Source organism: Cynoglossus semilaevis, chromosome 6 (assembly GCF_000523025.1).
Source record: "Cynoglossus semilaevis isolate Cse_v1.0 chromosome 6, Cse_v1.0, whole genome shotgun sequence".
Taxonomy (NCBI): domain Eukaryota; kingdom Metazoa; phylum Chordata; class Actinopteri; order Pleuronectiformes; family Cynoglossidae; genus Cynoglossus; species Cynoglossus semilaevis.
Window position 1 is genome coordinate 18,018,162 of NC_024312.1, and position 26,763 is coordinate 18,044,924.

At 38.8% G+C, this 26,763-nt stretch overlaps 3 protein-coding genes and 1 long non-coding RNA gene across 5 annotated transcripts in view; 2 read left to right on the forward strand and 2 right to left on the reverse strand.

Moving 5' to 3' along the window:
* LOC103380534 (titin-like) overlaps window positions 1-5,103 on the reverse strand; it is a 9,445-nt gene extending 4,342 nt beyond the window's left edge. Inside the window, exons 1-4 of the mRNA XM_008312543.3 lie at window positions 5,024-5,103; window positions 4,231-4,312; window positions 3,718-3,817; window positions 5-3,218 (exon numbers count right to left, since the gene is read on the reverse strand). Coding sequence (XP_008310765.2) covers window positions 5-3,218; window positions 3,718-3,817; window positions 4,231-4,254 — 3,338 coding nt within the window. The 5' untranslated portion in view covers window positions 4,255-4,312; window positions 5,024-5,103. The remainder of the gene's footprint in view (window positions 1-4; window positions 3,219-3,717; window positions 3,818-4,230; window positions 4,313-5,023) is intronic.
* A 43-nt stretch (window positions 5,104-5,146) lies between these two features.
* On the forward strand, window positions 5,147-7,200 carry gdpgp1 (GDP-D-glucose phosphorylase 1). Of its 2 annotated transcripts, XM_008312534.3 has the most exons (3): window positions 5,147-5,289; window positions 5,396-5,461; window positions 6,002-7,200. In XM_008312534.3, exon 3 carries the CDS (start codon window positions 6,010-6,012, stop codon window positions 7,105-7,107), a length of 1,098 nt encoding a protein of 365 aa, XP_008310756.1. In that variant the 5' UTR covers window positions 5,147-5,289; window positions 5,396-5,461; window positions 6,002-6,009; the 3' UTR covers window positions 7,108-7,200. The 2 variants fall into 2 exon arrangements, with proteins under 2 accessions (XP_008310756.1, XP_008310755.1); XM_008312533.3 differs by having other exon boundaries at window positions 5,167-5,461.
* Window positions 7,201-9,935: 2,735 nt separating this feature from the next.
* Window positions 9,936-19,799, forward strand: rhcgb (Rh family, C glycoprotein b). The gene is made up of 11 exons (XM_008312535.2): window positions 9,936-10,341; window positions 13,487-13,679; window positions 14,567-14,717; window positions 14,903-15,050; window positions 15,202-15,368; window positions 16,061-16,198; window positions 16,522-16,658; window positions 16,917-17,041; window positions 17,150-17,223; window positions 18,319-18,386; window positions 18,796-19,799. The coding sequence occupies exons 1-11, from the start codon at window positions 10,119-10,121 to the stop codon at window positions 18,827-18,829; spliced, it is 1,458 nt and encodes a 485-aa protein (XP_008310757.1). The 5' UTR covers window positions 9,936-10,118; the 3' UTR covers window positions 18,830-19,799.
* Window positions 19,800-22,323: 2,524 nt separating this feature from the next.
* Window positions 22,324-25,774, reverse strand: LOC103380520 (uncharacterized). The gene is made up of 3 exons (XR_521680.2): window positions 25,718-25,774; window positions 24,456-24,532; window positions 22,324-24,223 (listed from the first exon to the last, which is right to left on the reverse strand). It is a non-coding gene; the product is annotated as an uncharacterized LOC103380520 (long non-coding RNA).
* Window positions 25,775-26,763: the final 989 nt, after the last annotated feature.

The following is a 26,763-nucleotide window of genomic DNA, read 5'->3' on the forward strand; positions in this document are numbered from 1 at the left end:
GTACTTCTTTTCTGTTGTCAGCCCAGTAATGGTCACTTCTTGTGCTTTACTCTCTGAACATACTGCCCAAGTGTCGTCTCCCTCAGTTTGCATTTCCACAACATAACATGTGATTTTGCTTCCTCCATCAAGGTCAGGTTTTTCCCAAAGGAGTCTCACACTTTGTGAAGTGACATCACTAACTGTGATCTTGCCAGGAGGAGATGGCACCTCAGAGACTTTGACAGCCTCGGTTGTTTCTACTGGTTGTCCAGCTCCAAACTCGTTCACAGCCAGGACACGGAAACAATAAAAGGATCCTTCCTGAAGATTTTCAATCTTGTATGAGTTCCTTACACATGTGCTACAGGCACTTGTAAACGCTTTTCTTGCCTCCTCCCTTTTCTCTATGATGTAGTGCAATATCTTTGCACCACCATCAATGAGAGGCGGCTCCCAGGATAAAACCACAGAGTCTCTTTTTATATCCTTCACCTCCAGATTTGTTGGCGCGCTGGGAGAGTCCAACACTCTGACATTAATGAATGCTGATTTGGAGCCACTGAAGTTTGTAGCAGTCAACACATACTTCCCTGTGTCATTTCTATTTACATTTTCAATCAACAGTTCTGTGTTGGAACTTGTTACCTCAATTTGAGCGCGCTTACTGATTGTCCCTTCTTCCTTTGTCCATTTAATTTCAGGTTCTGGCTTACCCTTGATGTTGACAAAAAGCCGCAATGTGGAACAAGCTCGAACATTTACAATCTTCCTCAAAGCGGTGTCCAATTCAATTTCCGGTGCCTCTAGTTTTTCAACCGCCTTTACTGACCCGGGCAGATCAACGTGCTCTCCAGGGCCAGATGTATTGATGGCACGTATACGAAAATGATACTCAGCGTTTTCTCTCAGTCCTGTAACAATATAATTTGTTTTCTCTATACCTGTGGTTGGTGTGCATGTGATCCACTCATCTTCTGCTGTTTGTTTCATCTCGACTAAATATCCACTGATGCCTGCTCCGCCATCATAAATGGGCTTTGACCATGCCAGACAAACAGTGCTGCCAGAATGATCAGTCACTTTAGGATTGGTAGGAGGACCTGGAGGGTATGCAGCTTCACATACCTTTATGTACTCACTCGGGTCACTGGGTGTTCCCGCACCTGCAGCATTTTCTGCCATTACTCTGAACTGGTAGTAATGGCCTTCTGTGAGTCCTGTGCAGCGAAAACGTAAATCATTTAGTCTTCTTTTGTTACACCGAGTCCATCTGACGCCCTCTTTGTCACGTTTTTCCAGGATGTAGCCATCTATCTCAGAGCCTCCGTTACTCTCGGGTCTTTCCCATGTTAGGGCTATTGAGTCGCCAGTCACTGCACTTACTATGGGAATGGAAGGAGCGCTTGGTGTTGTGAAAGGATTTTGAGCAACGACAGGGTCTGATTCCAAGAACTCACCAACACCAAACTTATTTACAGCAGCAATTCTGAACATGTATTCTTTTCCAGGCACTAGTTTTGTTACTTTATATGAGAGCGCTTCAACATGATCCTCAACTTCACTCCATGACACACGACTGGTCTCTCTTTTTTGAATGATATAGTGGGAAACACAGGCACCACCATCATTCAAGGGAAGGCCCCAGTGAAGACTGCACTTATCAGCACTAACAACCTTCACCCGTAGGGGGCCATCCGGAGGTCCAGGCCGATCCAAGACTTTAACATTTACGGGCACAGATGTAGTTCCCCCCATGTTAATTAGGGTCAAAACAAACAGGCCCCCATCGGCTCGTGTGCACTCTCTCACAGTCAACGTGGTGTGTGTGAGGGTGTTTTTGACTTCTGTTCTTGGTGTAACTTTGTCAATTTCTTTTCCATCTTTAAGCCACAAAACTTGAGGGAGGGGTTTTCCAAAGTAATCTGCATCAATAACAAACGTCTCCCCTGCCTGAACTACAGTTGTGCTCTTGAACTTAGGATCAACCATTGCTGTAGGTCCTTCAATGACATCCTGAGCAGTGATGGTCACGCTCTCCGAAGGTGCGCTCCAAACACCGGCACAATTCTTAGCAGCTACTCTGAACTCATAACTTTGGCCCCCAGTGAGACCAGTGACTGTAAACTGTTCTTCAATAACATTAGTGAAGTTTGCCTTCATCCATCTGCCATCAGGAAGGTCCTTCTTTTCAACAACATATCCTGTGATGGTGCTTCCACCATCAAACTGGGGTTTGTTCCACCTCAATGTGATGTTCTCTCTTGTAATGACTACAGCTTCGGGCTTACCAGGTGGATGACAGGGGTCTCTTGCTACATGACCCTCTGATATCTTGCTTGATGGACTGAGTCCTGCAAGGTTCTCAGCAAAGACCCTGAATTCATACATGATCCCTTCTTCCAGTCCCATCGCTTTGAATCGGGCATCAGGTAACACAAACTTGTTTGACTTTGTCCATAAAATGCTATTTTTCTCCTTCTGCTCGAGGTGATAGCCAACAATCGGACTGCCACCATCTTTGGCCGGGGGCTCCCATTCAACAATCATGCTGTATTTTGTGACTGTAGACACAAAAGGAGTGCCAGGAGCAGCAGGTACGCTGAATGGATACTGTGCAATTACAATAGGAGATGTGATTGCAGTACTTTTTCCGTACCTGTTTTCTGCAAACACTCTGAACTGGTATTCACTACCTGTCTTCAGCTTGGTGACTTTAATTGTGGTTCTAACTGTTGTTGCGGACACGGTCTGCCAATTAGTACTTGAAGTTTCACGTTTCTCCACTACGTAGTTATCCAGCTGACAGCCTCCTAAGTATTCAGGTGGCTCCCAGGAGATGGTCACACAGTCAGAGCTGACATCAACAATCCTTATTGGTCCTGTGGGTGGGTCGGGCTTTTCAAGAACAACAACAGTTATTTCTCCTGAAACGTTCCCTGCACTATTGCTCACTCTGATGGAATATTGACCAGCATGCTCCCTTGCAGCATGTCTTATGTGCAGGACTGTCGATGAGGGTGTGGCAGAAACTTCAAGTCTTGACGTCTCTTTAACTGCATTACCATCTTTTTTCCATTCAGATTTCAACGGCCCCTGCCCAAACACTGGGATTTCAACTTTTAGCTCGCCGCCATTCTTGACAGTGAATGTGCTGAAGGTTATCTGGAGAGTTGGCTTGACTGCATTTTCCTTATTAGCAGTAGTCCCAGGTTGAGGCCCGGGGCTGGCTTCTTCTCCTGCCGAAATATCACGTACTTTTAATGTGGAAGAGAATTAATATTAAAATAAAACTGCAATTGGAAATAAGGGCCCCACAAAGTCATGTGCAGGGAAATGTGTGTGCCGGTCGGAATTTTGATAATTTCCCTAGATTAAATAAAGTGCATAGTAATAGTAGGTCATTAAAGTCACATTATTAGAGATCTAGCTAATTTCTGTAAATGATTTCTTAATATCATTGAAAATCCAGTGCATACTTTACATCTGGGCAGTCATTAAATAATATTTTTGGCACGAGTTTTTGACATATACATTCCCATTATACCATTTCACTAATTCTTATAAAACCACTTCATTTACGAAATCAGTCACAAAGAAATAAAACTACTTTAACATCATGGCATTTTACATATTACTTTGTAAATTAAATCAAATGTCAAACATATTATTTATATTTTAAGAATTAATATTAATATTGAAGTATAGCGATGTAAGGCTAAATTGTGCACGTCATACCTCGGACAACGGAGGGTGACTGGTAAGCCCCAGCTGTGCCGGTGTCTGGTGACCTATTTATATTTAGGGGGTAGGCTTTGTCCTCGGTGGCGTTTCTCATCTATAAAAAAGACAGGTGGTCAAAATACAAATGTATGAAAACAAGACAGAGCTGTTATATATATAATTTTTTTCTGTTGGTTTACCGTGTTTTTAGCATTTTTTTATTATTATTATTTTTAAATAAAACATTATTGTTTGAGTCACTGGCTTTTATGAGTGGAGTGACTATGATGTGTTTGTAACACAAACTCCTGGTGATGTTTAAAAATAACAGCACGCATGGGTGGTACAGAGTTACAAGATAAACTCTATTAATAATATTAACCGTTTAGGGTTCTAAAAATTTGTTATAAAATATTAAACCAAGTACCTAGAAAGCCCAGTCCATTATTTATTACTGTACAAATATATACTTTTTTTCACTGCATATCTTGTGAGCATTACATTTTTAGATAAAACAATATTACTTACTTCCTTATTGCTTCCTTTCATCATTCCTTTTACTTGTAACCAGTGTAATGTTGATAAAAGTCCAAACTGCTGCGACTCCACTCTGATGAGAATACACAGCCCTGTCAGTGGCTTTATCTGTAATGCTATGCAGTGGTTAAAATAGCCCCAGTGCCTGATTGGCTGACTGCTCATACCTTTAAAATTAGTCAACAGCACTCAACCAGAATGACTGGGTAATTTCTAGGCACTAAAGCATACACACACGATGATTCCAAAATCGGGAAGATGATTTTAGACTATAAATCATTAATTTACATTATGTTGTTTTGTATTTTTGATTTTGTTTATAAAAAAAATGTTTATTATATAGAATAACTGTATTTTGTTTTAGAACAATAAACATTTGTTCAGACTGATTGAACTGACTGAAAAAATGACTGAAAAAATTGACTGAAAAAATTGAAAGATTGGCCCAACTGACCTCCATATAAATCTGTGTAATGGTGTAAAACTAAGGACTGAATTCAAAATAACACGGCATATTTATACAAAACTAGGTCCACTCTTATCTAAAGCAATTTATTTGTACAACAACAATACATGTAGCTACTAATGCTCTGTTCTCTCTCTTGTTAATTTGAGGGTACATCCGTTTTATTTTAGGAAATAACTGCGCACTAAATGTTTACAACAATATTACTTTAATTAAGAAACATGTTTCTTGTCTTGCACGACAAAAACACGTTAAAGTAACTAAATAATAAAGTTAGGCCAAACACTGGTGAACTGTCCGAGAAATATTGTCCCTCACCTGCCGTATGTTACAAGACACCGAGGTTAAACGGAAAAGACGGTGTCTTCATTTTTAATGGTAGTAACAAGCCGTTTCCAGGAGATGTCAGGATTGTGCTATTCGACGAAAGAAAGCAGCCGTTTATCCTTTCAGAAAAAGAAGTTAAAGGAAATGTGTCTGTGACGTGGAGGTGAAATTATCAAACGTGTATGATATTTTATATAGTGCTATCGTCTATCTGTCTGTCTGTCTGTCTGTTAAGGCAATCTAAAAAATAAATAAAGGTGAGTTGGAAGCCGAATGAATTTGTAGCTTCTTGCTGTTCTAGTGAGGTAACGTCGCTGCTATCACATTGTTTTAGTACAATTCATTTGTTATTTATTGAATCAGCGAATCGTCAGAGTCATTCTTCTAAAGAGAGCCAGGACGACCACATCTGTCAGCTTAAAGCTCAGTGTAAGTATAAGACTCAAAACTGAAATAATAACCACAATCAATTGGAACATCTTTTATTTGTAATTTGTAAATATAATAGCTATAGAAATGTGTAGGGACGTTTACATAAACATGTTCAGCCATTTCCGGTAGCGATTCAAATGTTTACATTTTATTAAAAGGTTAATAGTCGTTAATAGATATGTTTGTAACGTGGTACAAAAATAAACAGTAATTCTAAACTAATATATCATATGTTTTCATACAAATGAATGCAAATACTAAAAAAAAATCAAAATTATACAGAAGTTTGTTTGTTTTTATAGACAGGGAGTAATGTAATGTTTCAGAGATGTTTGGGCTAAATAGAGGTAGCAGCAACAACTATATTTGACTAATCCAACTATTTAGTTTGTTTCCTAAACCATGACCCACATCAGCAAAACGTTTTTCTTCTTTAAATACTGTATGTCTTTAGAAACATTTTAAGGTTAATGGCAGAGCATCAGTAATCACTACAGTCTCATTTTTGTATCTCTTGCCCCTTTGCTGTATCCACAGATCCAACCATGCCACTCCAGTTTGTGTACACTGACCAGGAATTTGTCACAGATGTCTGTCGGAGCAGTGGACCCAGTTCCAGGACGTCACCGGTACCAGCAAAGTTTGACACACTGCTCCAAACTGGCTGGACAAAGAGGATGGAGGCGGGACTTTTTCGCTACACTCTAGGGGCTTTACAAACCCATATCATGCCTGGTTCGCATAACTATGTGGCACAATTAAATGTTCAAAGAGGAAGTGAGAAAAGGAAGCCACAGGAGATACTGAGCATTAGGCAGGAATTTAATCCCAGACAGTTTAATTTTAACAAAATAAATCCGGAGGAAGTTATATTTGAGATGGTTAAGGTCACAGAAAGACACCCAGATTTGCACAATGGCGAGGAGGCGCCTCAGCCCAGTAGGATGACTGTACTTGTCAATGTCAGTCCTTTGGAGTTTGGACATTGTCTCTTAGTTCCAGACCCTCTGAGCTGTCTGCCACAGATTCTGACACCGTTCACCATTCAGGTTGGAATAGAGTCTGTGCTCCTGAGCTCAGACACTGGCTTTCGTGTGGGTTTCAACAGTTTGGGAGCATTTGCGTCTGTCAATCATTTACACCTACATGGCTACTACATGGGCCGCGAGCTCAAGATAGAATCGAGACAGGCCGAACCACTGGTTCCTGAAAAGGGGTTTTATCGCTTCTTAGACTTTCCTGTGGGGTTTCTGTTTTATACAGAATCAGAACAAGTGGAGGAAGTCTCCCGAGCTGTGTGTGAGGTGACAGACCTTCTGGTGGCTGCTAACGTCGCACACAACTTGTTCATGACTAGAGGATGTCCTCCCCATGATGGGATGCAAGATAAAGACGATCTCAGTTTGAGGAGAGGCGTCCGTATCATTGTGTGGCCCAGGCTGTCGTGTTTTGGTGTCAAAGAAGACTCTGCCTTTAATGTTGCTCTTTGTGAACTGGCTGGACATTTGCCATTTAAGAACAAAAGGGACTTTGAGTGCTACACTGAGAAAGATGTCTCTGATATCATTCAAAAGTATCTTCTGCCGGACGATGAGATGAAAGCTTTAGAACAGCAGCTTGTTTTGCTTTTGAAGGACAGTTAATGGATTAAAGCCTTCAGAAATGACAGACTACTCACAAACACTACTGTTACTTTTGTTTTAAAATATGTACAGTGCACGGTACTACTAAATACAGCAAAACACATTTTTTATTACAACATAATTAAAGTGTTTTTTATTGACAACAGAGTGAAGGAAAATTAAATTGATGTGTTTCTCTGGAAATATTTTATATATTTTATTTGTAAATAAAAATACATTTATATAACTATTCTCGGGTGTTTGTTAGCTTTGTTTTCTGTAATTTCTATTAATAACTGATCATAGTTATTTTTTAATCATATACATTATTAAATATTTTATTGGACTATATAAAATATACAATTACTTATTGTTCATCAACGCTATCTAGTTATAATTTGATTCATTTATAATAAATTATAAAGAATAAATATACAAAGGATGGCGCTTTGGCCCAGAGCCAATGTCTCTGTCATTGGTGTGGAACCTCCTGGGCAAGATCGAATCCCAGTTAGGGCGGTTGGTACCTTCCAGTGGACTCACCACCCGCAGGAAGGTTTGAGGGGTTGGTATGGTGCAGTGTGATTTGGGTGGTGACTACTGCCCCCGCGACCCGGTAACGGATAAGCAGATGAAAATGGATGGATGGATGGAAATATACAAAGGAAAACGGTTAGGTTCATTCTAAGTACCATATTTTCCTTTTTGCATCCTTTGTCTGGGCTTGCGACTTAGGTGCGTCTTATATAATAAAATATATAATTTCACGTTTGTTTTTTCACACTGACAGCCGCTAGAGGGCACTCTAGGCTTGTGTACCAGTATCTGCTACTGTTGTGCAACTGAAAATGTATATCTATGTTTTATTTTTTTTCTTCTTCTTCATTATGCATTTTTTGGTGCAATTTATAGTTCAGAAAATACGATACACTGTAGACTGCACTACACTGACTTACACTATAGATTATAGACTATAGACTGCTCATTTGTGTGGGCATCCCAGGTCTAGAGTGAGTCAAACAAACTAAAGGTTAGATAGATAGATAGATAGATAGATAGATGGATAGATAGATAGATAGATAGATGGATAGATAGATGGATAGAAAGAATCTATTCTGTGGTTACTTCTCTAAGGAGAACTAAGATGTCATGATCAACCTACCAGTCAGTTTTCTTACTGCTATGACAGCAGGTTGCCAGTCACGTGTCAGTAGGTTGCTACTCACGTGTCAGTAGGATGCTTTTGACATTCATCTGTTGCTACAGATGAATGTCAAAAGTCCCCACTTGTTGTTTTCACACCTGAGGGCTGGTTGGACCAGACACCAGGTTGTGTGTTGGTGCCACCAGCATAACTCCGACTGGATTGCTTAGTAGCTACAAATGTGATGTGAAGTTTTTTCTGTTTAGTAAACATTGTGATGAAATGTTATCCTTCAGTAAGGTAAATGACTCCCTCATTGTTATATATAGATGTAGAGAAGGTTTACTTACATTAACATAAACTTGAACTAAACCATTTCCTGAAACATGTGTCCTCTTGAGGTGCAGTGTAAATATAAGCTGCTGTTTGTTCTCCAGTCATAACCCTAACCAAACAATGAAGTCTGGCCCATGGTGACAACTTACATTTAGGTGTTTGTGTTTACACCTTTACACCTTTAAAAATACACAGACAAAAAGAAAAATGAAAAAGACTATCCAGATTGTTGTTTTATAGAGTGAATATCATATGTGGTGGTGCACCAGTAGCCATGGCATGGCTATTTCAGGATTTTCAGAGATTTTATTTAAAAACTCTAGAAAAGAGTTGCATATCTAAGCATTTAAGAAGTGTCCTTTTGCGTTTGGATTTCTAGAAAGACCTAACTTTTTGATAACAGGGTTTACAAGTCAAAGCTAAAATGTTACTGAGAAACATCCACAAACAGTTACTGGGTGAAAAGAGACAATTAAAGTGGTCTTTTATATAGAGAACATAACAGGAAATATTAGGAATAATAGGGCCAACTCTAGTACACAAATTATATGATCATGCGGGCCAAATATAATTACACTATGGGCCAGATTTGGCCCCCGGGCCTGAGTTTGACCCATGTGACCAAAATGCCATTTTAATAGATAAATTAAAAGAGCAATAAACACCATTAAAAACAACATGTGACTTCAATGACAAACATTTGAATGCCCAAGTGGTTAGTATTTAAATGTATGCATGAAGTGAAGTGAATGTCCCTAACCCCAACTTTATACCTACATAGGGGGCAGTAGTGGTTTGGTGGGACCTGGGTCTGGAAGGTTTCAAGTTCAAGTTGGTTTGTTGGTGGATTTGGCAGACCTCGAGTCTTTAGTCCATATGTGCTCAGAACAATGGTGGTCCTTGAACTCTATCCCGCACAGGGATTTAAGTAACAAGGCACAAATGCATCATTTTTTACCATCAGGATAGATAAGAGCATAAGCTTTCCTGTATCATGAATTGAAAAGAGTTGAAGAGAGTGTGTCCTTTCTTGGAGTCCTATTTGAGCACACACTCATGGGCAACAATGGCTAGCTGAGTGTGTGATATGGCCCCACAGGGATACTGATTATTTACACTTAATGCTTCACAGGAGACACAAACAAACAGACTACGTCCTTCATCGAAACTACCACTGACAGCAGGTGAGTAGCACTGTGGCCTGGAGGTTAAGCAGGATGTGTATGTAACTGCTGTGTTTAGACAGCCTTTGCCTCCGGTCACTACCAAGTCTTATTATTATTATTATTATTATTTTCGAAGTAGATAAAAAAGATAGTCGGAATCAACTGACATCTTTAAAAAAAATTACTCAAAGTCATGCCGCTATGGTGAGAGGGACTCCAGATTGTTGCAGATGGAAAAAGGTGGGAGTGACATGGGGGAGTGTCCTGTAGTCATCGTCAGCTCGACTTGAAATGGTCACCTCTCAAAAGTGTTTTTTTTCCTTCTTGAACTTGCATTCTCACTTGACCTTTGAATAAGTAAGAAGAACAGAAGAGAAGCAGAAAGGATGGGCAGCGTACAGAGCTTCAGACAGCTGTGTGACCGCCAAAAGAACACCAATGTTCACCTCAGTCTACCAGCAGTTTGTATTGTATGGCAGACGGCCATGATCATCTTATTTGGTGTTTTTATTCGATACAACGAGGAGTCCGATCCACACTGGGTTGAGACAAAACGGAAAAAAAATATATCATCTGACATTGAGAATGACTTCTACTTCAGATATCCAAGTAAGTGGTCATCTTTTTACCTCCCCTTGTCTTATCATTCTCTTTAACCACATCCTCTTTTGACATTTGCCTTGCTATTCAATATGGATTATTTTATTTTTTATAAAATATAAATATTTTTAATAAAAAAACATTTTAACAAAACATTCTATTTTATTTTCATGGCATTTTTAAAAGAAAATTCAATCTGATTCTTTAAAAATTTGGCAGCCATTTGTTTGTATATTTTTCTACTTGATTTGGCGAGTTAATCTCAGATTAGGCTGACGTGCAATATTCCGCCTGCTGACAAGGACCTGACATCAACCAGGTGCACATTCCCCATGAGGATGGAGTCCCTCGAGGTTTTTTCCAGTTTAACCATAACTGACTCAGTGTTAGACTTTGTGTCTTTATTCAAATATCCTACTTACATAGAAATCCTACTTAACACAGAGCAGGCTTGTTTACCCTAACATAGACACAGACAAATATGAAGAGTACTGTACATTGTGTACATACATGCTGTATGTACTGTACATAGACGTGCGTGTGTGTGTGTGTCCCACGATGTCGGTTTCAGTGTAAGACTATCATGACACCATTTCTATAATGATGTTGTATGTCAATTGATAAATGAGTTTCTCAGCCCATTATCACATGATAACATTATGGTGGACAGGTTTCCAACCTTACTTACAGCACGGTGGAAAGCTGTAACGTTTCCTGTAATGTGTCCGAGTGTTCAATGTTATGTTGTTACCATCAGTTCCTTCTTCATGCTGGCACCCACATGCAATTGCTTCCCAGCTATTGCAGATTTCGCAAACAATACGCTTAGGGTAATGAAGTAGTGCGTGATGTTGTGGGATCTTTACATACTGACCTTCTATTGGGTTGCCAGGTTTTAAAGGTAATGGTAAATAATCTTGAGTTCAAAAACGAAATGCTAGAAATGAATATTTATTCCCTTTATTCATAATAACGGGAATCTTCACAGAGCAGCAGAACCGTGTTTATCCATCCAGCCATCCGTACCATCACCTCCCTCACCCCCCTCCCCGCCCCCCCGTTCTGCTTCTCACTGGTATGGGAGTCACAGGTGTCTTGTAGTGTTTGTTTGTGTTTGTTTCCCATCCGTATTTAATAATGACACACTCCAGCTGGCCTGTGCAGTACAGGGCCATGACTTTGTCATTGACTGACTCATACTAATAACACATTCTATTTAAACAGCGTTTGTCGAACACCCAAGGACGCTTGACAGTTACATAGGTCAACTGATTGTCCAATAAAACAAAGTCATTGAAACAGTACGAACAACAAGATCATAACAAATTTGAAACCATGTACTGTGCGTTTGTTCGGGCAGATTGTTGTTAAAAGTTTAAAAGTTTGGGTTTTATGATAAAGCAGAGCTGGGTGTCTTGTGTGTAGCAGTGAAGGTGACTGTTGTATGTTGTAAGACATTGCCATTGGTGGACGCAGGTAGGTAGAGCAATTGTGTTTCAATAAAAGTTCTTCAGAGCTCTGAGGCGTCTGACTGGTCGGTCGGCTGGGAATTCAATTATTTTTAGAGCAGTCATCATTTCGCGAAACCCAGGAATTGCGTTATCGGGTTTTCATTATTGGAGTTAAAACTAATTCTTATAGATATAGATCAGTCGGCCGATATGATCGATATTATAAAATCTCTTGCTCCAAAAACCATAGCTTTCAGAGAAAAAAACTGAATTGCACAGTTAAAAAGAGTGAAAAGTTAGTTGTTAGTTGAAATTCTAGTATCTCACTGGGACCTGATCATTGTGTTTTCGTCATTAACCAAAGCTATGAACGCAAAGTATGGAGAGTCACATGCTCACTGTTGGACGTGCGTGTCTGTGTAGTTCCTCCTCTGTGCATGTGATGATGTCATACATGAGTTGTTGACTTCGATTCTATTGGCAAATATGTTGAGGTCAAAAGGTCAGAATACGTAAATTTTCAATAAACCAAATTGGGGCCCACTGAACTGTCCAATCTGGCCCGTGACTGGGTTTCAAAATAAACACCAAATAACAATATTATACAAGCAGGACACTTTGTCTTGATGACGTGTATGTTAAACACAGTAGAACAAATAGATACTGGTGGTTAGGAAAATGAGTTAAGAGGAAAGTCAAATAAAGATAATGAATGGACGACCTCTGGTCTATTTAGGGGTTTGTGTAAAATTATGTTCTTAGTTATTAAACAATATTGTTTTTTAAGTATGGACGAAAGGGAATAAAAAAGTACTGTAATCGCCAAGCTCTCACTAGCGTAGCTCCTTACCTTTCCACCTGTTGGTGGAGTTAATCAGTGTGATCACCCTCACCTGTGTCTCTGTCATCAGTCTCACTGGTGTCACCTGGTGTCCTGGGTATATAAACCTCTGTCCTCCACACCTTCAGGTTTTGTTGGCTCGTTGTTCTGTGCTCATGCTTTGTGTTTGTTGTTCATGCCTAGTAGTCTGTGCCTGGTTCTTTGTACCTTGTCTTTACACAAATTGATGAATGTTGTGATTTCTCTGAATACTCTTCCTGCACCTAAAGGGAGTCTTCCCTGTGTTGCACTTGTGTGCTGCCTGTTTCCCTGTTCATGTCAGAACTTAACATGTCCAGGGAAATCACACAACTACGCTTATATGTTTTTATACTTATCACATTGATCAAATGTGAATTATTTTATATTGCAGTATTTATTTATTTGGCTGTAATTTGATGTTTTTAAAATGGATTATTTTTACTCTTGCTGCTGATATGAAGAGCTGCTAAACAGCTTCACGTTGTTTCGTTCCAGAATTTGTTTTAATTCTTAACATTGTTTTTTCTGGCATTATAGTGTGCATTGATTTATTGACCAAATCTGTATTATTTTATTATCTCAGCTAATGGGGGAGAAAGACGCATCTTGTAGTATTATACAAATACAAGGAAAGTACAATTTCTAAACAAGACCAAACACAAATAAAAAGACCCAATAAAATGTTATCAAAAAAGCCTGAAGTTACATCTCATATATATGTGTATATGAGATGTAATAAATATGGGACAGAAGAAAAATATTTTGTGTGGATATATTTCATCCCCTGAGCTTTTATTCCACCCATGATTTTCTTTTTCTTTTTCTTTTGCCTGTGCTCCAGGTTTCCAGGACGTCCATGTCATGATCTTTGTTGGATTCGGCTTCTTGATGACATTTCTTAAGAGATACAGCTTCGGCGCCGTAGGTTTCAACTTCCTAATAGCGGCCTTTGGTCTTCAGTGGGCACTGCTCATGCAGGGTTGGTTCCATTCCCTGGATTACACTGATGGAAAAATTAAAATTGGAGTTGAAAAGTAAGTGTTTCTGGTTTTATTCTCAGTGGGAATAAAATTAATGAAAAGTACTGGGATGAGCTGTGAAGTGGATGTTTCATGATGTTGGCTCAGCCTGGTTGGCTCAGCCTGTCTCCAGATCAGAGGAGAACTTGTTCTGCAGCCCTTTGTAGACAGCACTTTCATAGATGACCCCTATGTCAACACATGCTCCAAATCTCCACTGATATTTTATTTATCACGCTCACAAAACTGCTATCTGCATCAAACAAAATAAATAAATAGAGTTCTTTTTTCTACTAAAAGTTCAATTTAATAAGAATTCCAGCTTGCACTCACAGACTGGAGCTAATATGTTGTTACCTCTGTAGTACCTTACAGTGAGCTCAGGAGGTAAATGTTACAGTGAGGTTGGAAGCCACAGTGAATTATTCCAACACTTGGCCACATGTAGCAGCACTTTCTTTTGTCTACCAGTATATTCTACTCCTTTACCACTGAAAATTTACGTTTGTTATTTTCACACTGACCGCCACTAGAGGGCGCACTAGGCTTGTGTATCAGTATCCGCTACTTCTGTATCACTGAGAATTTACATGTTTCTTAATTTTCACACTGGCATCGGCTAGGGGGCACTCGTGGGTCTTATGCTCTGGAGCAACTTATATATGGTTGTTTTTTTTTTTATTATGCTAGTTTTGGCTGGTGTGACTTATAGTCCAGAAAATATGGAAATTAATACAACTCTGCTTAACACAGCACAGCTGCAAATCAAACCAATGATATTTAAGATTGTGAGCTTGTAGATATAAACAAGTAGCACTTGTAGTTAATAGACTGTGATGTTGGGTTTAAAATAACAGATTATAAATAATTATCAAATGCTGTTCCCGTTCTCTACTCCCCAGTCTGATCAATGCTGACTTCTGTGTGGCTGGGTGTTTAATTGCCTATGGTGCAGTGCTTGGTAAAGTGAGTCCAGTTCAGCTGCTGGTTCTCACCCTGTTTGGCATCACCTTGTTTGCTGTGGAGGAATATATCATCCTAAATCTCATTCATGTAAGTGGAAAGCATCAGTTGATAGTGTTAGTGCTGTAAATTTAAATATTTGAATAATATATTTAGCAAGAATAGACCCTCCTGGAATCACTGCTTTTTTCTACCTACACACAACTTTGTATAAGAAGAGTTCATTTAGTCACTATGTGTGATGGTCAACTTCCTTGTGTTATGTTCTCTTGAAGGCCAGGGATGCTGGCGGTTCTATGGTTATCCACATGTTTGGAGCGTACTACGGTCTAGCTATCTCGTGGATGCTCTATCGACCTAATCTGGATCAAAGCAGTCGTCTGCAGGGCTCTGTTTATCACTCAGACGTCTTTGCCATGATTGGTAAGGCATAAATAGAAACTATGGAGCAATTGGGAACGGTAACAACAAAAAAGTCAACGAAAAAGTATCTAGTAATTTTGTTTGGCCAAATGTCATAGGTACACACTTTGCAGTAGCCTGTCTGCTGTCGATCTTCCCATTTCTTGCCCAGGTACTCTCTTCCTGTGGATGTTCTGGCCCAGTTTTAACTCTGCCATTACAGACCACGGTGATGGTCAGCACAGAGCAGCCATCAACACTTATCTGGCCTTGTCCTCGACGGTCCTTACTACTGTGGCAGTTTCCAGTCTCTTCCAGAAACATGGGAAGCTGGACATGGTAATGACCACTACTGTTTGTTTTCCTACAGAAACACTCGTAGGATTTTGTCGTCAGTTTACGACATTGTCCACCTACAGCGTTTCATGGTTATGTCGTTATGTCCCATATATTTGTTTTAAAAAGTCTAGTTCCATCATTCCAACCAATGGAAACTATTTTTTCACAGGAACTAGCTGACAAAGACAGATTTGTTTACATTTCTTTGCTTTCTTTCATTTTTTTTTTATCTTTTTGCCCTTTATTATGGCGTGTAAGTAAGACTCTTCTGATATTTTTATTTCCTAGATTATGAAGGTACCACTGTGTTAGCATAGGTGAGTGCAAAGGTCCTGATGCAAATTCTGACCTATGACATAAATCAAGTGACGTTGCCCTGTAGAAAGAATTCTGACATAAGTTGAGGAATGAATGAATTTCCTTTTTCCTGACCATAACCAATCAACCTCACCCAGCATGGAAGAACCATTTTGTTTTAGTAGTAATTTCATGCAACTGCATCATGAACTATTGTTTCTGCACAAACTAGTTTTAGAAGCCAGGAAACTGCTTTTATGGAAACAAATGCTACTGTATTAATAGTTATTACCCCTGCTACTACAACTGAACAACCACATGTATACATTTCAAAAGAAAATACATGCAGGGTAAGGTCAAATGAAAGTACACTTAATTTTTCATCCATTTTTCAGGTCCACATCCAGAACTCCACCCTTGCTGGTGGTGTCGCTGTGGGAACAGCGGCAGAATTTATGCTGATGCCCTACGGATCCCTGATCGTAGGATTCTGCTGTGGCATCATCTCCACTCTGGGATACATCTACCTGACGGTGTGACATCTCTCTTCTAACTTCAGTTGTCATTGTTTTGGGAATGGCATGTCAGCGTGTGCTTTTAAAAAATACAATTTAAATAATGCCAGCCTCACAACAATTCATTTGCCATGTTTGTTTTGACGCAGTTGTAATGTTGTCGTTGGGAAATGAGCTTTTTCTTCTTTATTACTTTGGTAGATCATGAACTATAACTTTAGATTGGGATCTTCCAGAAAATGACAGATTGCTAAAAAGTTTGATAAAAACCATTAATTCCTCTAATGTACTGAGCCTCAGTTTGACTCAATACATATATTAAATGTATGTTATTATTTCAGCCGTTCATGGAGAAACACCTAAAGATCCAGGACACATGTGGCATACATAACCTCCATGCCTTACCAGGATTTATAGGAGGAATTGTGGGAGCCATTACTGCTGCTGCAGCATCAGAGTCAGTGTACGGTACTGAAGGGTAAGTGGCCCTTAAAACCAAAAATACAAAACTCAGAAATTGTTTGTAACAATTTGTTGGTGTTCCCCAGAGGTTTGTCCTTGGCCCAGAGATGTTAAAAGTCTAAAAAATATGATTTAAAATGTAATTTTATTAAAGGAATATTAAGAACATCACTCTTGATAGCGCCAAATCCCATACACAGTAACATTCCTCTAAAATTGTTTTGTTTATTTATATTCTTGATAACCAGTGGTTCATGTCTTCCACCTATTCAAGGCTAGTAAACACCTTTGACTTTGAGGGTGAGTTCAAAGACATGAAACCCACACGTCAGGGTGGTCACCAAGCTGCAGGCATGTGTGTAGCTATCTGCTTCGGCATAGGTGGAGGCATCCTTGTAGGTATGGGACTGACTAATATTTAAACGTTGCAATGAGATATTGTTACAGTGGGTGTATTCGAGAAAGCCCTGTGTGTGTGTGTGATCGTACGTGTGGCTTCTCCCTCAGGCTGCATTTTGAGACTACCCATATGGGGAGATCCTGCAGATGATAACTGCTTTGACGATGAAGCCTACTGGGAGGTGAGCAACAAAGTTGTGAACACGTTTTAGTCCTTGTTTGAAAAGAGGGGCGATCAGAAGATGTGGGTTTGCCGACAGGTTTACTAAAATTTCACATGGTTTTTAGTTGAGCTGTGAATTACTTAATGTATAAAATATGAAACATGATTTAAAATTTCACTAAGACAATGATATTACACAACCCTAGCGTTAATAATATAATAGAAAGGTTAAAGGAGACGATACATGTTGGTGGAAATGCCTGCTGAAAGTTTGACATCCTTGAACAGGGGGTCCTCATCTTCCAGTTTCCAGTAGCGATGCAACTCAAATTTTCAAACTTACATACAATTATGTATTACATATCGCAAAATCTGTAGGAACCTGTTGGTCGGGAAACTATTGTCATAGTTAACAATGAAAACACGAACCATAGGGCAGCCTGTGGCAGCAGATCTGCTGTTAATGCAAGAATTTCCCAATATGGGATCAATAAAGTTCAATTTATATATATATATATATATATATATATATATATACACATATACACACACATATACAAGCACTTCCACATAAACGTCCAAAAATAAATATATACCTAAGATGTCTTAGACTTAAGCTGAGATATTGGTATCAGTAGAGAGTTTTTATTGGCTAAAATTACTTTCTTTCTTTACCCTTAAACAGCCCTTCTTTCCACACGTTATTCCATAAACATACTTGCTGTACTTCTGCTGGTCTGTGTCCCGAGTCTATTTATGAGTACTCCAACTCTGGTCGATACTGTACTGTTCTAAGTACTGTCAATTATTTCTCAAGACAACAAAAGTTGCATATAGTATGTGCTATCTTTTAAAGCAGGGGTCCCAAACAGTTGTCTGAGGTCGGACTAAGTGCCATGTAAATGCGTTTAGCTGTTTTGCATTTAATGATAAGCTTCCAAGTAACATACATGTTAACATCTTTATTATTTATTCATTTATTTTTTATTGAATTTGTTGTACATTAATTTGGTTAAGTCGGCCGAAAGAAGTCCCATCTTCCATTTTGTAGCTGCGGTTATTGCAGCCCTCTGATGTAAAGCAACACTCCCTGCATCTCCCTGATTGTTCACAGGTTCCTGAAGACGAAGAAAGCATCCCACCGATCCTGCAGTACAACAACCACATGAGAAACAAGGACGTGTAAGTGTCGAATCGACAGCTTTGCTCCTAAACTGCTCGCTCTGCTAAAGCCTCGAAGGCAGTGTTTTAGCGGAAAGAGCTATTGCATTTGTCCTCTTGATGGCAGCACATCACACTTTTCAAATTACACGTGGCTTTTGTAACGACTGAACCTTGTGGTGCAGTATGTTTGATGGTGTTGGATGGAGTATAACTACAGTTGTGTGTTCATGTCCCTGTTACTCAGGGTCATGAAATTCAGGGAGTAGATATTCTCCGTGCAGTTTTGTTTTTTATCGCAGCAGTGATGTTATTAGAATATTATATATTTCTTCAAGCCATTAATGTTATACTTTCATGTCATATGTGTCATTGAAATTGCAATGTTTTGAAATATTTACCTGTACTGTCCTTTTTTCTTTCTTTCCAGAACGGAGTCAAATTTCACTGTGGAGCAGAACTGATGTTAAGCCTAGATTTTTAAGGCTCTTGATCAAACAAACAAACAAAATAAATGAATGAATCCAGCAAATTTTGTAATTTGAAATATTTACCTGTTGTTGAATTTAAAATATTGTGATCTTCTCAGTGTTTGTTTTTAACATTTATGTTTCTCTGAGCAAAGAAAAAAAAAGTTCAGCTTCAAGTTCAAAACTTCAAAATCAAATGAATCAAATCTAGATCTAGTAATCTTTACTTGTTGCATCGAGGACTTTATAGATGTTTATATATGTCTACTCACACCTTTCTATGGTAATCAAGGCTCCATGCTGAAGGGACAAAAACGGATAATTGTAAAGAAATGTCACATGTGCATACTCAGGATTTGTGTCAGTCTTCGGTTTTCTGATTGTTTGCAGTTTCTTCTTTTTAGAATTATTTAGAAACCCTGCACCTGTGTGTGTGTGTCTGTAATTTATAGGCACTAAATAATAATAATTCCCTTATTATTCCCCCAATGGGCAAATTTATAGTGGGAATCCTTGCAATCGACACAGGCTGCAATGGCTGTCTTGGTCATAATTGAATTTGTTGTGTTTTTGGTTATATGAATTATAAAATATTCAGATTTTAAAATGAATGTGTCATTTTGCTCATTGAATATTACACTGTCCTAAAACTTTGTCAAGTGCACTTTAAATGTTGCAGACAGTGCATTACAGGCTGTGATGATGGTTTTGTTTTAAGTTAAATCATTTTGAATTTAATCGATTTAAAAAAAACTGTGCAGTGTGTTGGATGGATGGGATCAGACTGCAGATAAAGGTCAGGTGTTTATATTCTCCCAACCTACTCTACATTACTGCAGTTATCTTAAATTATCATTGATATTTTTTGTGAAGCCTGTAAATGTTTATCATACTGTTTGTAAAGTTGCTGTAGGACTTAAGAGGACTATCGATGTGGAAAAACATTAAAACTTTTCATTCGCTACGGTGTTTTCTCTCTCGTGGGGTCAAGCTGTGGGAAAAGGTCAAACCCTTATTGGTCTTTGAGGGCACTGTGGTGACCAAAAACAGAAGCAGGTTCTCATAAAGTCAAGAAAAAGGCATGACTTTAGGTCAGCATATACACTTAGTATTCCACTCATTTAATATGTATGCACATGTATGTATACATAAATATATACTGCAAATGGCTGCTTTGCATGCAGTAGATGTTTTCACCCCTCCAACATGAAGACAGGCAGTGTGACAGGCAGAGGAAAAATACTGTAATACTTAGTGTAATAAGAACCATCTCCAGTCGTCAAGCCCCGTGTAACTATCTCTTCTCCAAATAAATAGTAGAATGACGGAGGGCTACGTGTTAAATAAGAGGGCAGCGCCATCTTTTGGCTTAAATTATGTAATTCAATAAAAGGTGAGTTTAGTGTTAAACTTAAACACGCCAGGGAGGAGGCTGTTACTTTAACATCAACCTTTCATCTGTCCATCCATCGGTAAATAAATCTACTTAAATGATAAATAAATTAAAAAATTAAAATGAATAAGATTAATATATTATCACTTCCCAGTAAAAGATACTAATTTTGTTCCCCTGTCCCCTGTTCACCTGGCTGCAGCAGCAGCAGCAGCTCGTGGTGAGAGTATGAATGATTCCCACACATGAGTAGCAATGAGGAATCCAGCCTTGTTGCTAACAAAGGCAGGCTTAGCACTGTTTTCTTTTGTCATCAGTAACCTGTATGAGTTAAGAAGGTAATGGTGCCACAAGTGCTCCAATTAAACGAGATGTTGCCCCGCTGGGAAGAAAGAACCTCCCCATTGCCCTGGATGCCCCCCTTTCTCTACCCCCTGTGCCCAGTGCAGACACACACACACACACACATACACAAACTGGACCTCTTCTCATCTTCATACAGTCCCTGCTCCAGTGATACTCATGTTTATTCATCAGCCACTTAAAAGGCGAATGCAGAGGTCGGTTAAGCCTAATTCAGACTTCTTTCAAAAAAACACCAGTCATCCCTGTATGAGCACGACAGCGGCGGGACTTATGGTACGGTGTCAGCCACGTCCAAGGATGTTTGCCTTCAAGTGAAGCCACTCTAACCGTATTTGTAGTCTTAAATCAGAGAAAGCACAGAGTATACGGAAAACGTGGTTGAGGAGGAAAACCCAGAGGCCACGGTGAAAGTAGGATAAAGAAAAAAACGTAAAAATGCATCAAAATAGGGAGGAGCCGACAGAGAGCGAGGCCTCACTTTCACAGCTGACGACTGACTGCCTGCCACAGAGGCTCAATCATGATCTCTGAGTGACAGGTCCAAGGAAGCGCAGGGTGGGAAAGAGAGTGCAGGAGGAGAGTTCTCAGAATGGGAGCTGCACAAAACACAGTCCCACACAGGGGGACCACAGAGACTCTCATTAATGAGAATGAAAATGCCTGGAAAAGCATGTTTTCTCCGCTTGCCAGCTATGTTGTTTGTTGCTTCAGTTTAATTTGCAATCTTCTTTATGTAACAAAGTAAAACCTAAAGATAACAATTCAGCGTGGGAGGTCTCACAATGTCACAGCACCACGTGTCGGCTTATGGGCTGTTTGCTGTTTCTTTGGTTTGGCCGCTATTTGAGAATACAATGTAATATGTGGTACTTCTTGTCCGGCAGTTTATTGAGAGTTGTCAGTCACTCAATAGTAAAGTCCTATACTCACAGTTTATAGTTACAAGGTACAGTCTTTAAAGACGCATTGAGGAATCCATGTTCACTGGCCTATAAAAAGAGCTGTAAACAGCCCCTACTAAAGGCACCCAAACTCATCAAACTGTTCATAAAATATTCAAGCCCCATTTTTTTCTTTCTCTACATAGTCTGCTTACCTTCGAAGCAGCTTCACTAAGCAGTCCACAACTGGGCCTCACCAATTTTCACATACAAATAGGAAAAGAAATACCAGAATATAGGTCTGACCACTGTAAGAGAACAGTTTAGACTGTTTTTGACTGTTCTGTTGTTGATGCTTGTGACCTTGACAACAAAAATGTAATGCATTTAAGCTCTTACACACATGTGCTACTGGAAGCAACATCACCAAGAGACTGGCTGTAAAGTAAAGACAGTAGAATATAGAAAAATCATTTCATCCATATAATAATATATTAAAATGAAAGTTAGTTATGCTAATAGTGTTTGTGCCAGCAGAAGTTTCCGGCATTTTTCAGCATAGCTGCCATGTAAGTGTTAACTGGCCTTAATTTGTCTTAACAACAATATAATGTTTGTAAAGTTATTGTAGTAACAGTCACAACAGTGGTTGATGACAGGACCGACTGTGCTTAAGAGGCTAAGTCGGCTACTCGGTGTGTACAGCTAATTATTCTATTTTGGTGGAATAACAGAGGCAAGCCCGTTTTCTGAACTTCTTCTGGTTAGCATGTTAGAGTGGAGGCCTGTCATATGTACTACAGTTGTATTCAGCAATTCCAAATAAGCATTTAATTATCTTGCGCAGGGTCTCTGTGAACTGGACAAGATCACTCCACACCTGGAGCCTACACAGTCATTTAGCAAAACATTTTGACTTCCACATTTTTTTTAGTAAAGTCCTGTTTATTGACATTACCACTTTTCAGAAGGTTAAGGCCTGTAATGTTGATTTTTCCATTTGCCTTTGACTATCAGAGTAGTCAGTGTTAGATTGGATTAGATGAAAATAGTGATAATAGCTAAAGAAAAGATGACTGAATCTTCTACTTAACTTGAGGTTCTGAATTGCTTTACCGACATTCAAAATATTTTGCTGCTGCTCTTTTTCTTCAACACTGATTAACCTCATAGCTCTGACCCAGGTATCCCCAGGTCTCCCCATACAACTTAATGTGTACAGAGCCTGCTTAAGTATCCCTAACGGACCACAGTGGAGAGGAACAGCAGATTAGCCATGATCCTATCCGCTCACCACTAGCGCCTTCATACGCTCCGTTACACCAGTATTTAAAAGGAGGTGGGGACACCATTCAGACCCATGATATGAATCCCAGACATGGGGACAAGAACAGAGCTTTCACCCTGACTCATAGAAAAGATCCCCTTTTTGGCACCCTCTAATTCTGGTTGCTACGGGCATTGGAGTTCAATGGTGGACCCCTGTTGTGAGGGGACAAAGCCTCTCAGTCATCCGGCCGGTGTTGCTAGGGGAGGCAGAATGTATGGGGAGGGACGGGTTGCCGTTGTCCCAGACGAAATGTCTCTCTTAAGGCAGCCGAGATGTGGTGATTGACAGGTGGCTACACACTCCACTGCAGATCATGCGGGAGGTCTGGGAGGCCTCATATTTGAGAATATGTGTTTGAGTATTTGTGTGTGTGAGAGAGAAGGAGGGCGGAGGAGAGGAAGAGAGAGAGAGGCCATATACATCAAGGGATTTTGTTATGAAAGTGCTACAGATGATTACCTGTAGAGGGAGCTGCACCTGCTTCTATCGATTAAAGAAATGATATAATACTTTTTTAATTGAAGTTACAGTCTTATTACAACAGCGTCAGTGAGAAAGTCCTACAGTCAAATATTCATATGACAACAACAACAATAATAATGATAAAAAATAATGCAGTTAGATATTAAATCTACTTTTTATATTCTTGTATAGGTGAGACAGATCATCTTCTGTCGTCCGATTGTCATATGTTGAGTTTAGGTCAAAGGAAAGCAGAGAAGGTGAGCATCACAAGTTTTGAATTAGAAATAACATAAAGATAAATCTATTTATATCACACACAAAAATATATTGTATTTTATCTGTGTGTAAAGTGTGTTAAGTGTACACAATAATACAACTAAACTTGCTCAATAAACACACAAAGTTGATTTGTTTTTCGGCCATTAGTAATATAACATTAAATAAGGAATAAGAGTTGAGTGACTGATTTAAATTTAAATTTATATCACAAAGATGTGGATTTGTGTTTATCTGCATTTGAATCGTTTGATGTATTCAGACGTCTGATGTGGTGTGGGAAATATCACTCCTGTCTGTCTCTAGGCATCAGCAGCCCCTGTTTGCTCTTCCAGGGCCACAGAGGTGAACGGGAGCCGACATGGTAGGATGTACAGCTCCAAAGGAGTTTCACACACAACCCCGTCTCCCCTCAAACAGACGTCTGGGACTGTCTGGGTTCTGCACTCCCAGACACAGGGCTCTCCAGCCGTCAGATGCTGCTCAGACTTGTCACCTCCCCCACTTTCCTCTTCCCCTTGACCTTGACTTTGTCACCGCGGACCTCCAGACAGTCTGGGGTCAAGGGGTAACACAGCAGCCACACATCAGATATGGTTTGAGTCCCCTGTGTCCATATAAATGCTGAATAGTAAATCAGACCAAAATCAAACCGTAGGAATGTGGTTTTGGAATTCCTGCAGACACATTTAAGGACCACAAGGAAACGTGGATAAATGACTAGAAATAACAACTGTAAAAACAAATTGATTACATGATTGTATTATATAAATGCACAGGATTACAAGTAAAGGTTTATTTGAGAAAAACAAAAAAAAAAACAAATTGTAAACACGAGTTTAAGAATTTTTTTTAACAGTCCAAATATATTTTACTTACCGTTGCATTATTCAATTTTCATTCACTCACCTCTTTGTTACTCGTTTAACATTTGAATCCTGTTTTCCTTGCCCTCAGCCAATCACAGCCTAGCTCCCATGATGCCACTGCAGATTTAAGTGAGAGGAAACGGCTTTAGCTTTACATTTTTGAAAAATGCCAACACATACTGGGTTTAGCTCTGATGTCTTTATTTAATAATATTTTTCCTATATGTGGGAAATATTTCTCAATCCTTCACTGCTCATAAAAATCATAGTTTCCTCCAATCATTTAGAAAATCAGCCTCCATAAACCACAAGCGCAAAGGGATGATCCTGGTTTTTTTAAGCATCAACTGCACCCTATAACATTCCCAGGTACATAATCAAGGAGCTCTGCATAAAGAAACCTACTTTGGCATAAAGGTGCACTGGATGAGTCTCAGCTCCGTTGATTTTTACTGTCTTAGTCTAGTTTACTGATGTACTCCTATTTTGTGAGGCTGCCAAGGTGTTTCACATCTTTATAGTCTTTAGAGGTTTTCTGTGTCACTCTGTTTTCCAAATTTTCACATCACTGTAAGCCTTTAAAGTCTACACAGACCTTTAAGCCGCCTAATGTATTCAGCAATGAGGATCTAGACAATGATGTATGGGGAGGCAACGCAGGAGGAGGGATGACAACATATGGCAAAAGTACATATACTGATTAATTTACAGTTTCACAAGAATCACTAGACAGATGGATGTATTTCTTAACTTTTTTTTCATTCAAGATTTAATACATACTGTAAATTAGGACTCAAAGCTGTGGATATGTATACATTCATAAGGCTACTGGACAATTACGTCCAGTAAAAGTCTGGTGCATTGATGAGGATAAAAATAATATAAAGAAGAAAATAATTTATCACAATTTCTACCAAGTTTTCTGTGCTTATGAATTTAATTTGAAACTGTCTCTCATTTTCTCTCTCTCTCTCACACACGTTGATTACGGAAATCTCCATCTACTCATAGACACAATATAAAACTGCAATATCGTAAGAATGTATTAATTATATCTCTGCAAAACCAGGATTCGTTTAGTTCATGTAACTACGTTCGACTCGCGTTCAACAGCACGGTCGAGAAGCTAAAAGGAATCTAGCCATCACGGAACATTTAATAATTATTGGTAACTGTCCCTGTAGACATAAATATGTATTTATTTTTCCTATGTATATGGGGTTTTTCTATTGCACCGATAGTAAGGTATGTATTAAACTGTCAATGAAGATATAAGTATATCGATTTTTTTTTTTAAATTACCTGTCTATTATGTGTTCGACAGTGTGTATCCTCTGTCATTAACGGCATAGAAATGAGAGGCGGACCACACTGTCGTAATCATATCACACACTAATCAAGTGACATGTGACTGCAGTAAACACGCCTGTAATGTCGTAAATTTGAAACAGGGCTGCAAATTAACTAGAGGTAAATCAAAACATTAAAAAAAAACAAACAAACAAAAAAAAAAAAAAAAAAAAAAACAGAAATACAAATACACGCCGTTTTTTCCTAGTGGTTTCATACCCTCGTCTAAAGAAGGAAGCTAGACAATTCCAAAGGAAACATTTTCCCCACAACATATCTTATTTATCCTTCCTCTAAAAATGTGCAAATATATTGTAATGTGCACCTTTTTAAAAAAGGAGAATAAATAAGGTAAAACGTGGACAACAGTATTTTCAGTGAAAAGAATAATTAAATGAAAACACTGTGGAAAACTCTATGTAAGATGTGTATGCTGTTACAAATAAATTATTATTTAAAAATATATATTTTCATTTACATAGATTAAAACATATTTGTCACATGAAAGTGAGTTTTTAATGTACATACAGACAACACATATGAACTTGTTATTTTGAAGGAAGATAAACTTTAAAACACTATTTCAATAACAATTCTGTTGTGTACTAAGATTTCTGAAAAATCTTCTTGTCAAATAAACCTTAGCTTTTCGTTCACAACAATAAAATTTACATTTTGGTAAAATAAACTATACAGAATGTAGTTACAGAATAACAAACACTGGACCATTTTAATTTTAAATGTCATATATTCCTGCACATACAGTGAGTGCTAAAGTGAGGAAATGTATAAATTAAAGTATATGGAGTGCATTTTTAATTTATTCTGTATTAACCAAATGTCACTGAAAAATGCCTCTTGGATGTTAAACCATTTGATTATACAGTCCAGACTCTTTAAGAATGAGAAAAGGGCCTCTTCTTATTCCAAACAATCTCTTCCTTCCAAAGTGCAGAGGCCCAGAGGCAGGACTTGGTGAAGAGTGTTGCCTCCAGTTA

Bases quoted from the DNA above. Each gene is read 5' to 3' on its own strand.
- gdpgp1 (XM_008312534.3), top strand. From the start codon at position 6,010: ATGCCACTCCAGTTTGTGTACACTGACCAGGAATTTGTCACAGATGTC.
- rhcgb (XM_008312535.2), top strand. From the start codon at position 10,119: ATGGGCAGCGTACAGAGCTTCAGACAGCTGTGTGACCGCCAAAAGAAC. The intron at 13,680-14,566 runs GTAAGTGTTTCT...TCTACTCCCCAG, and splicing joins ATTAAAATTGGAGTTGAAAA to TCTGATCAATGCTGACTTCT. The intron at 17,224-18,318 runs GTGAGCAACAAA...GATTGTTCACAG, and splicing joins ACGATGAAGCCTACTGGGAG to GTTCCTGAAGACGAAGAAAG.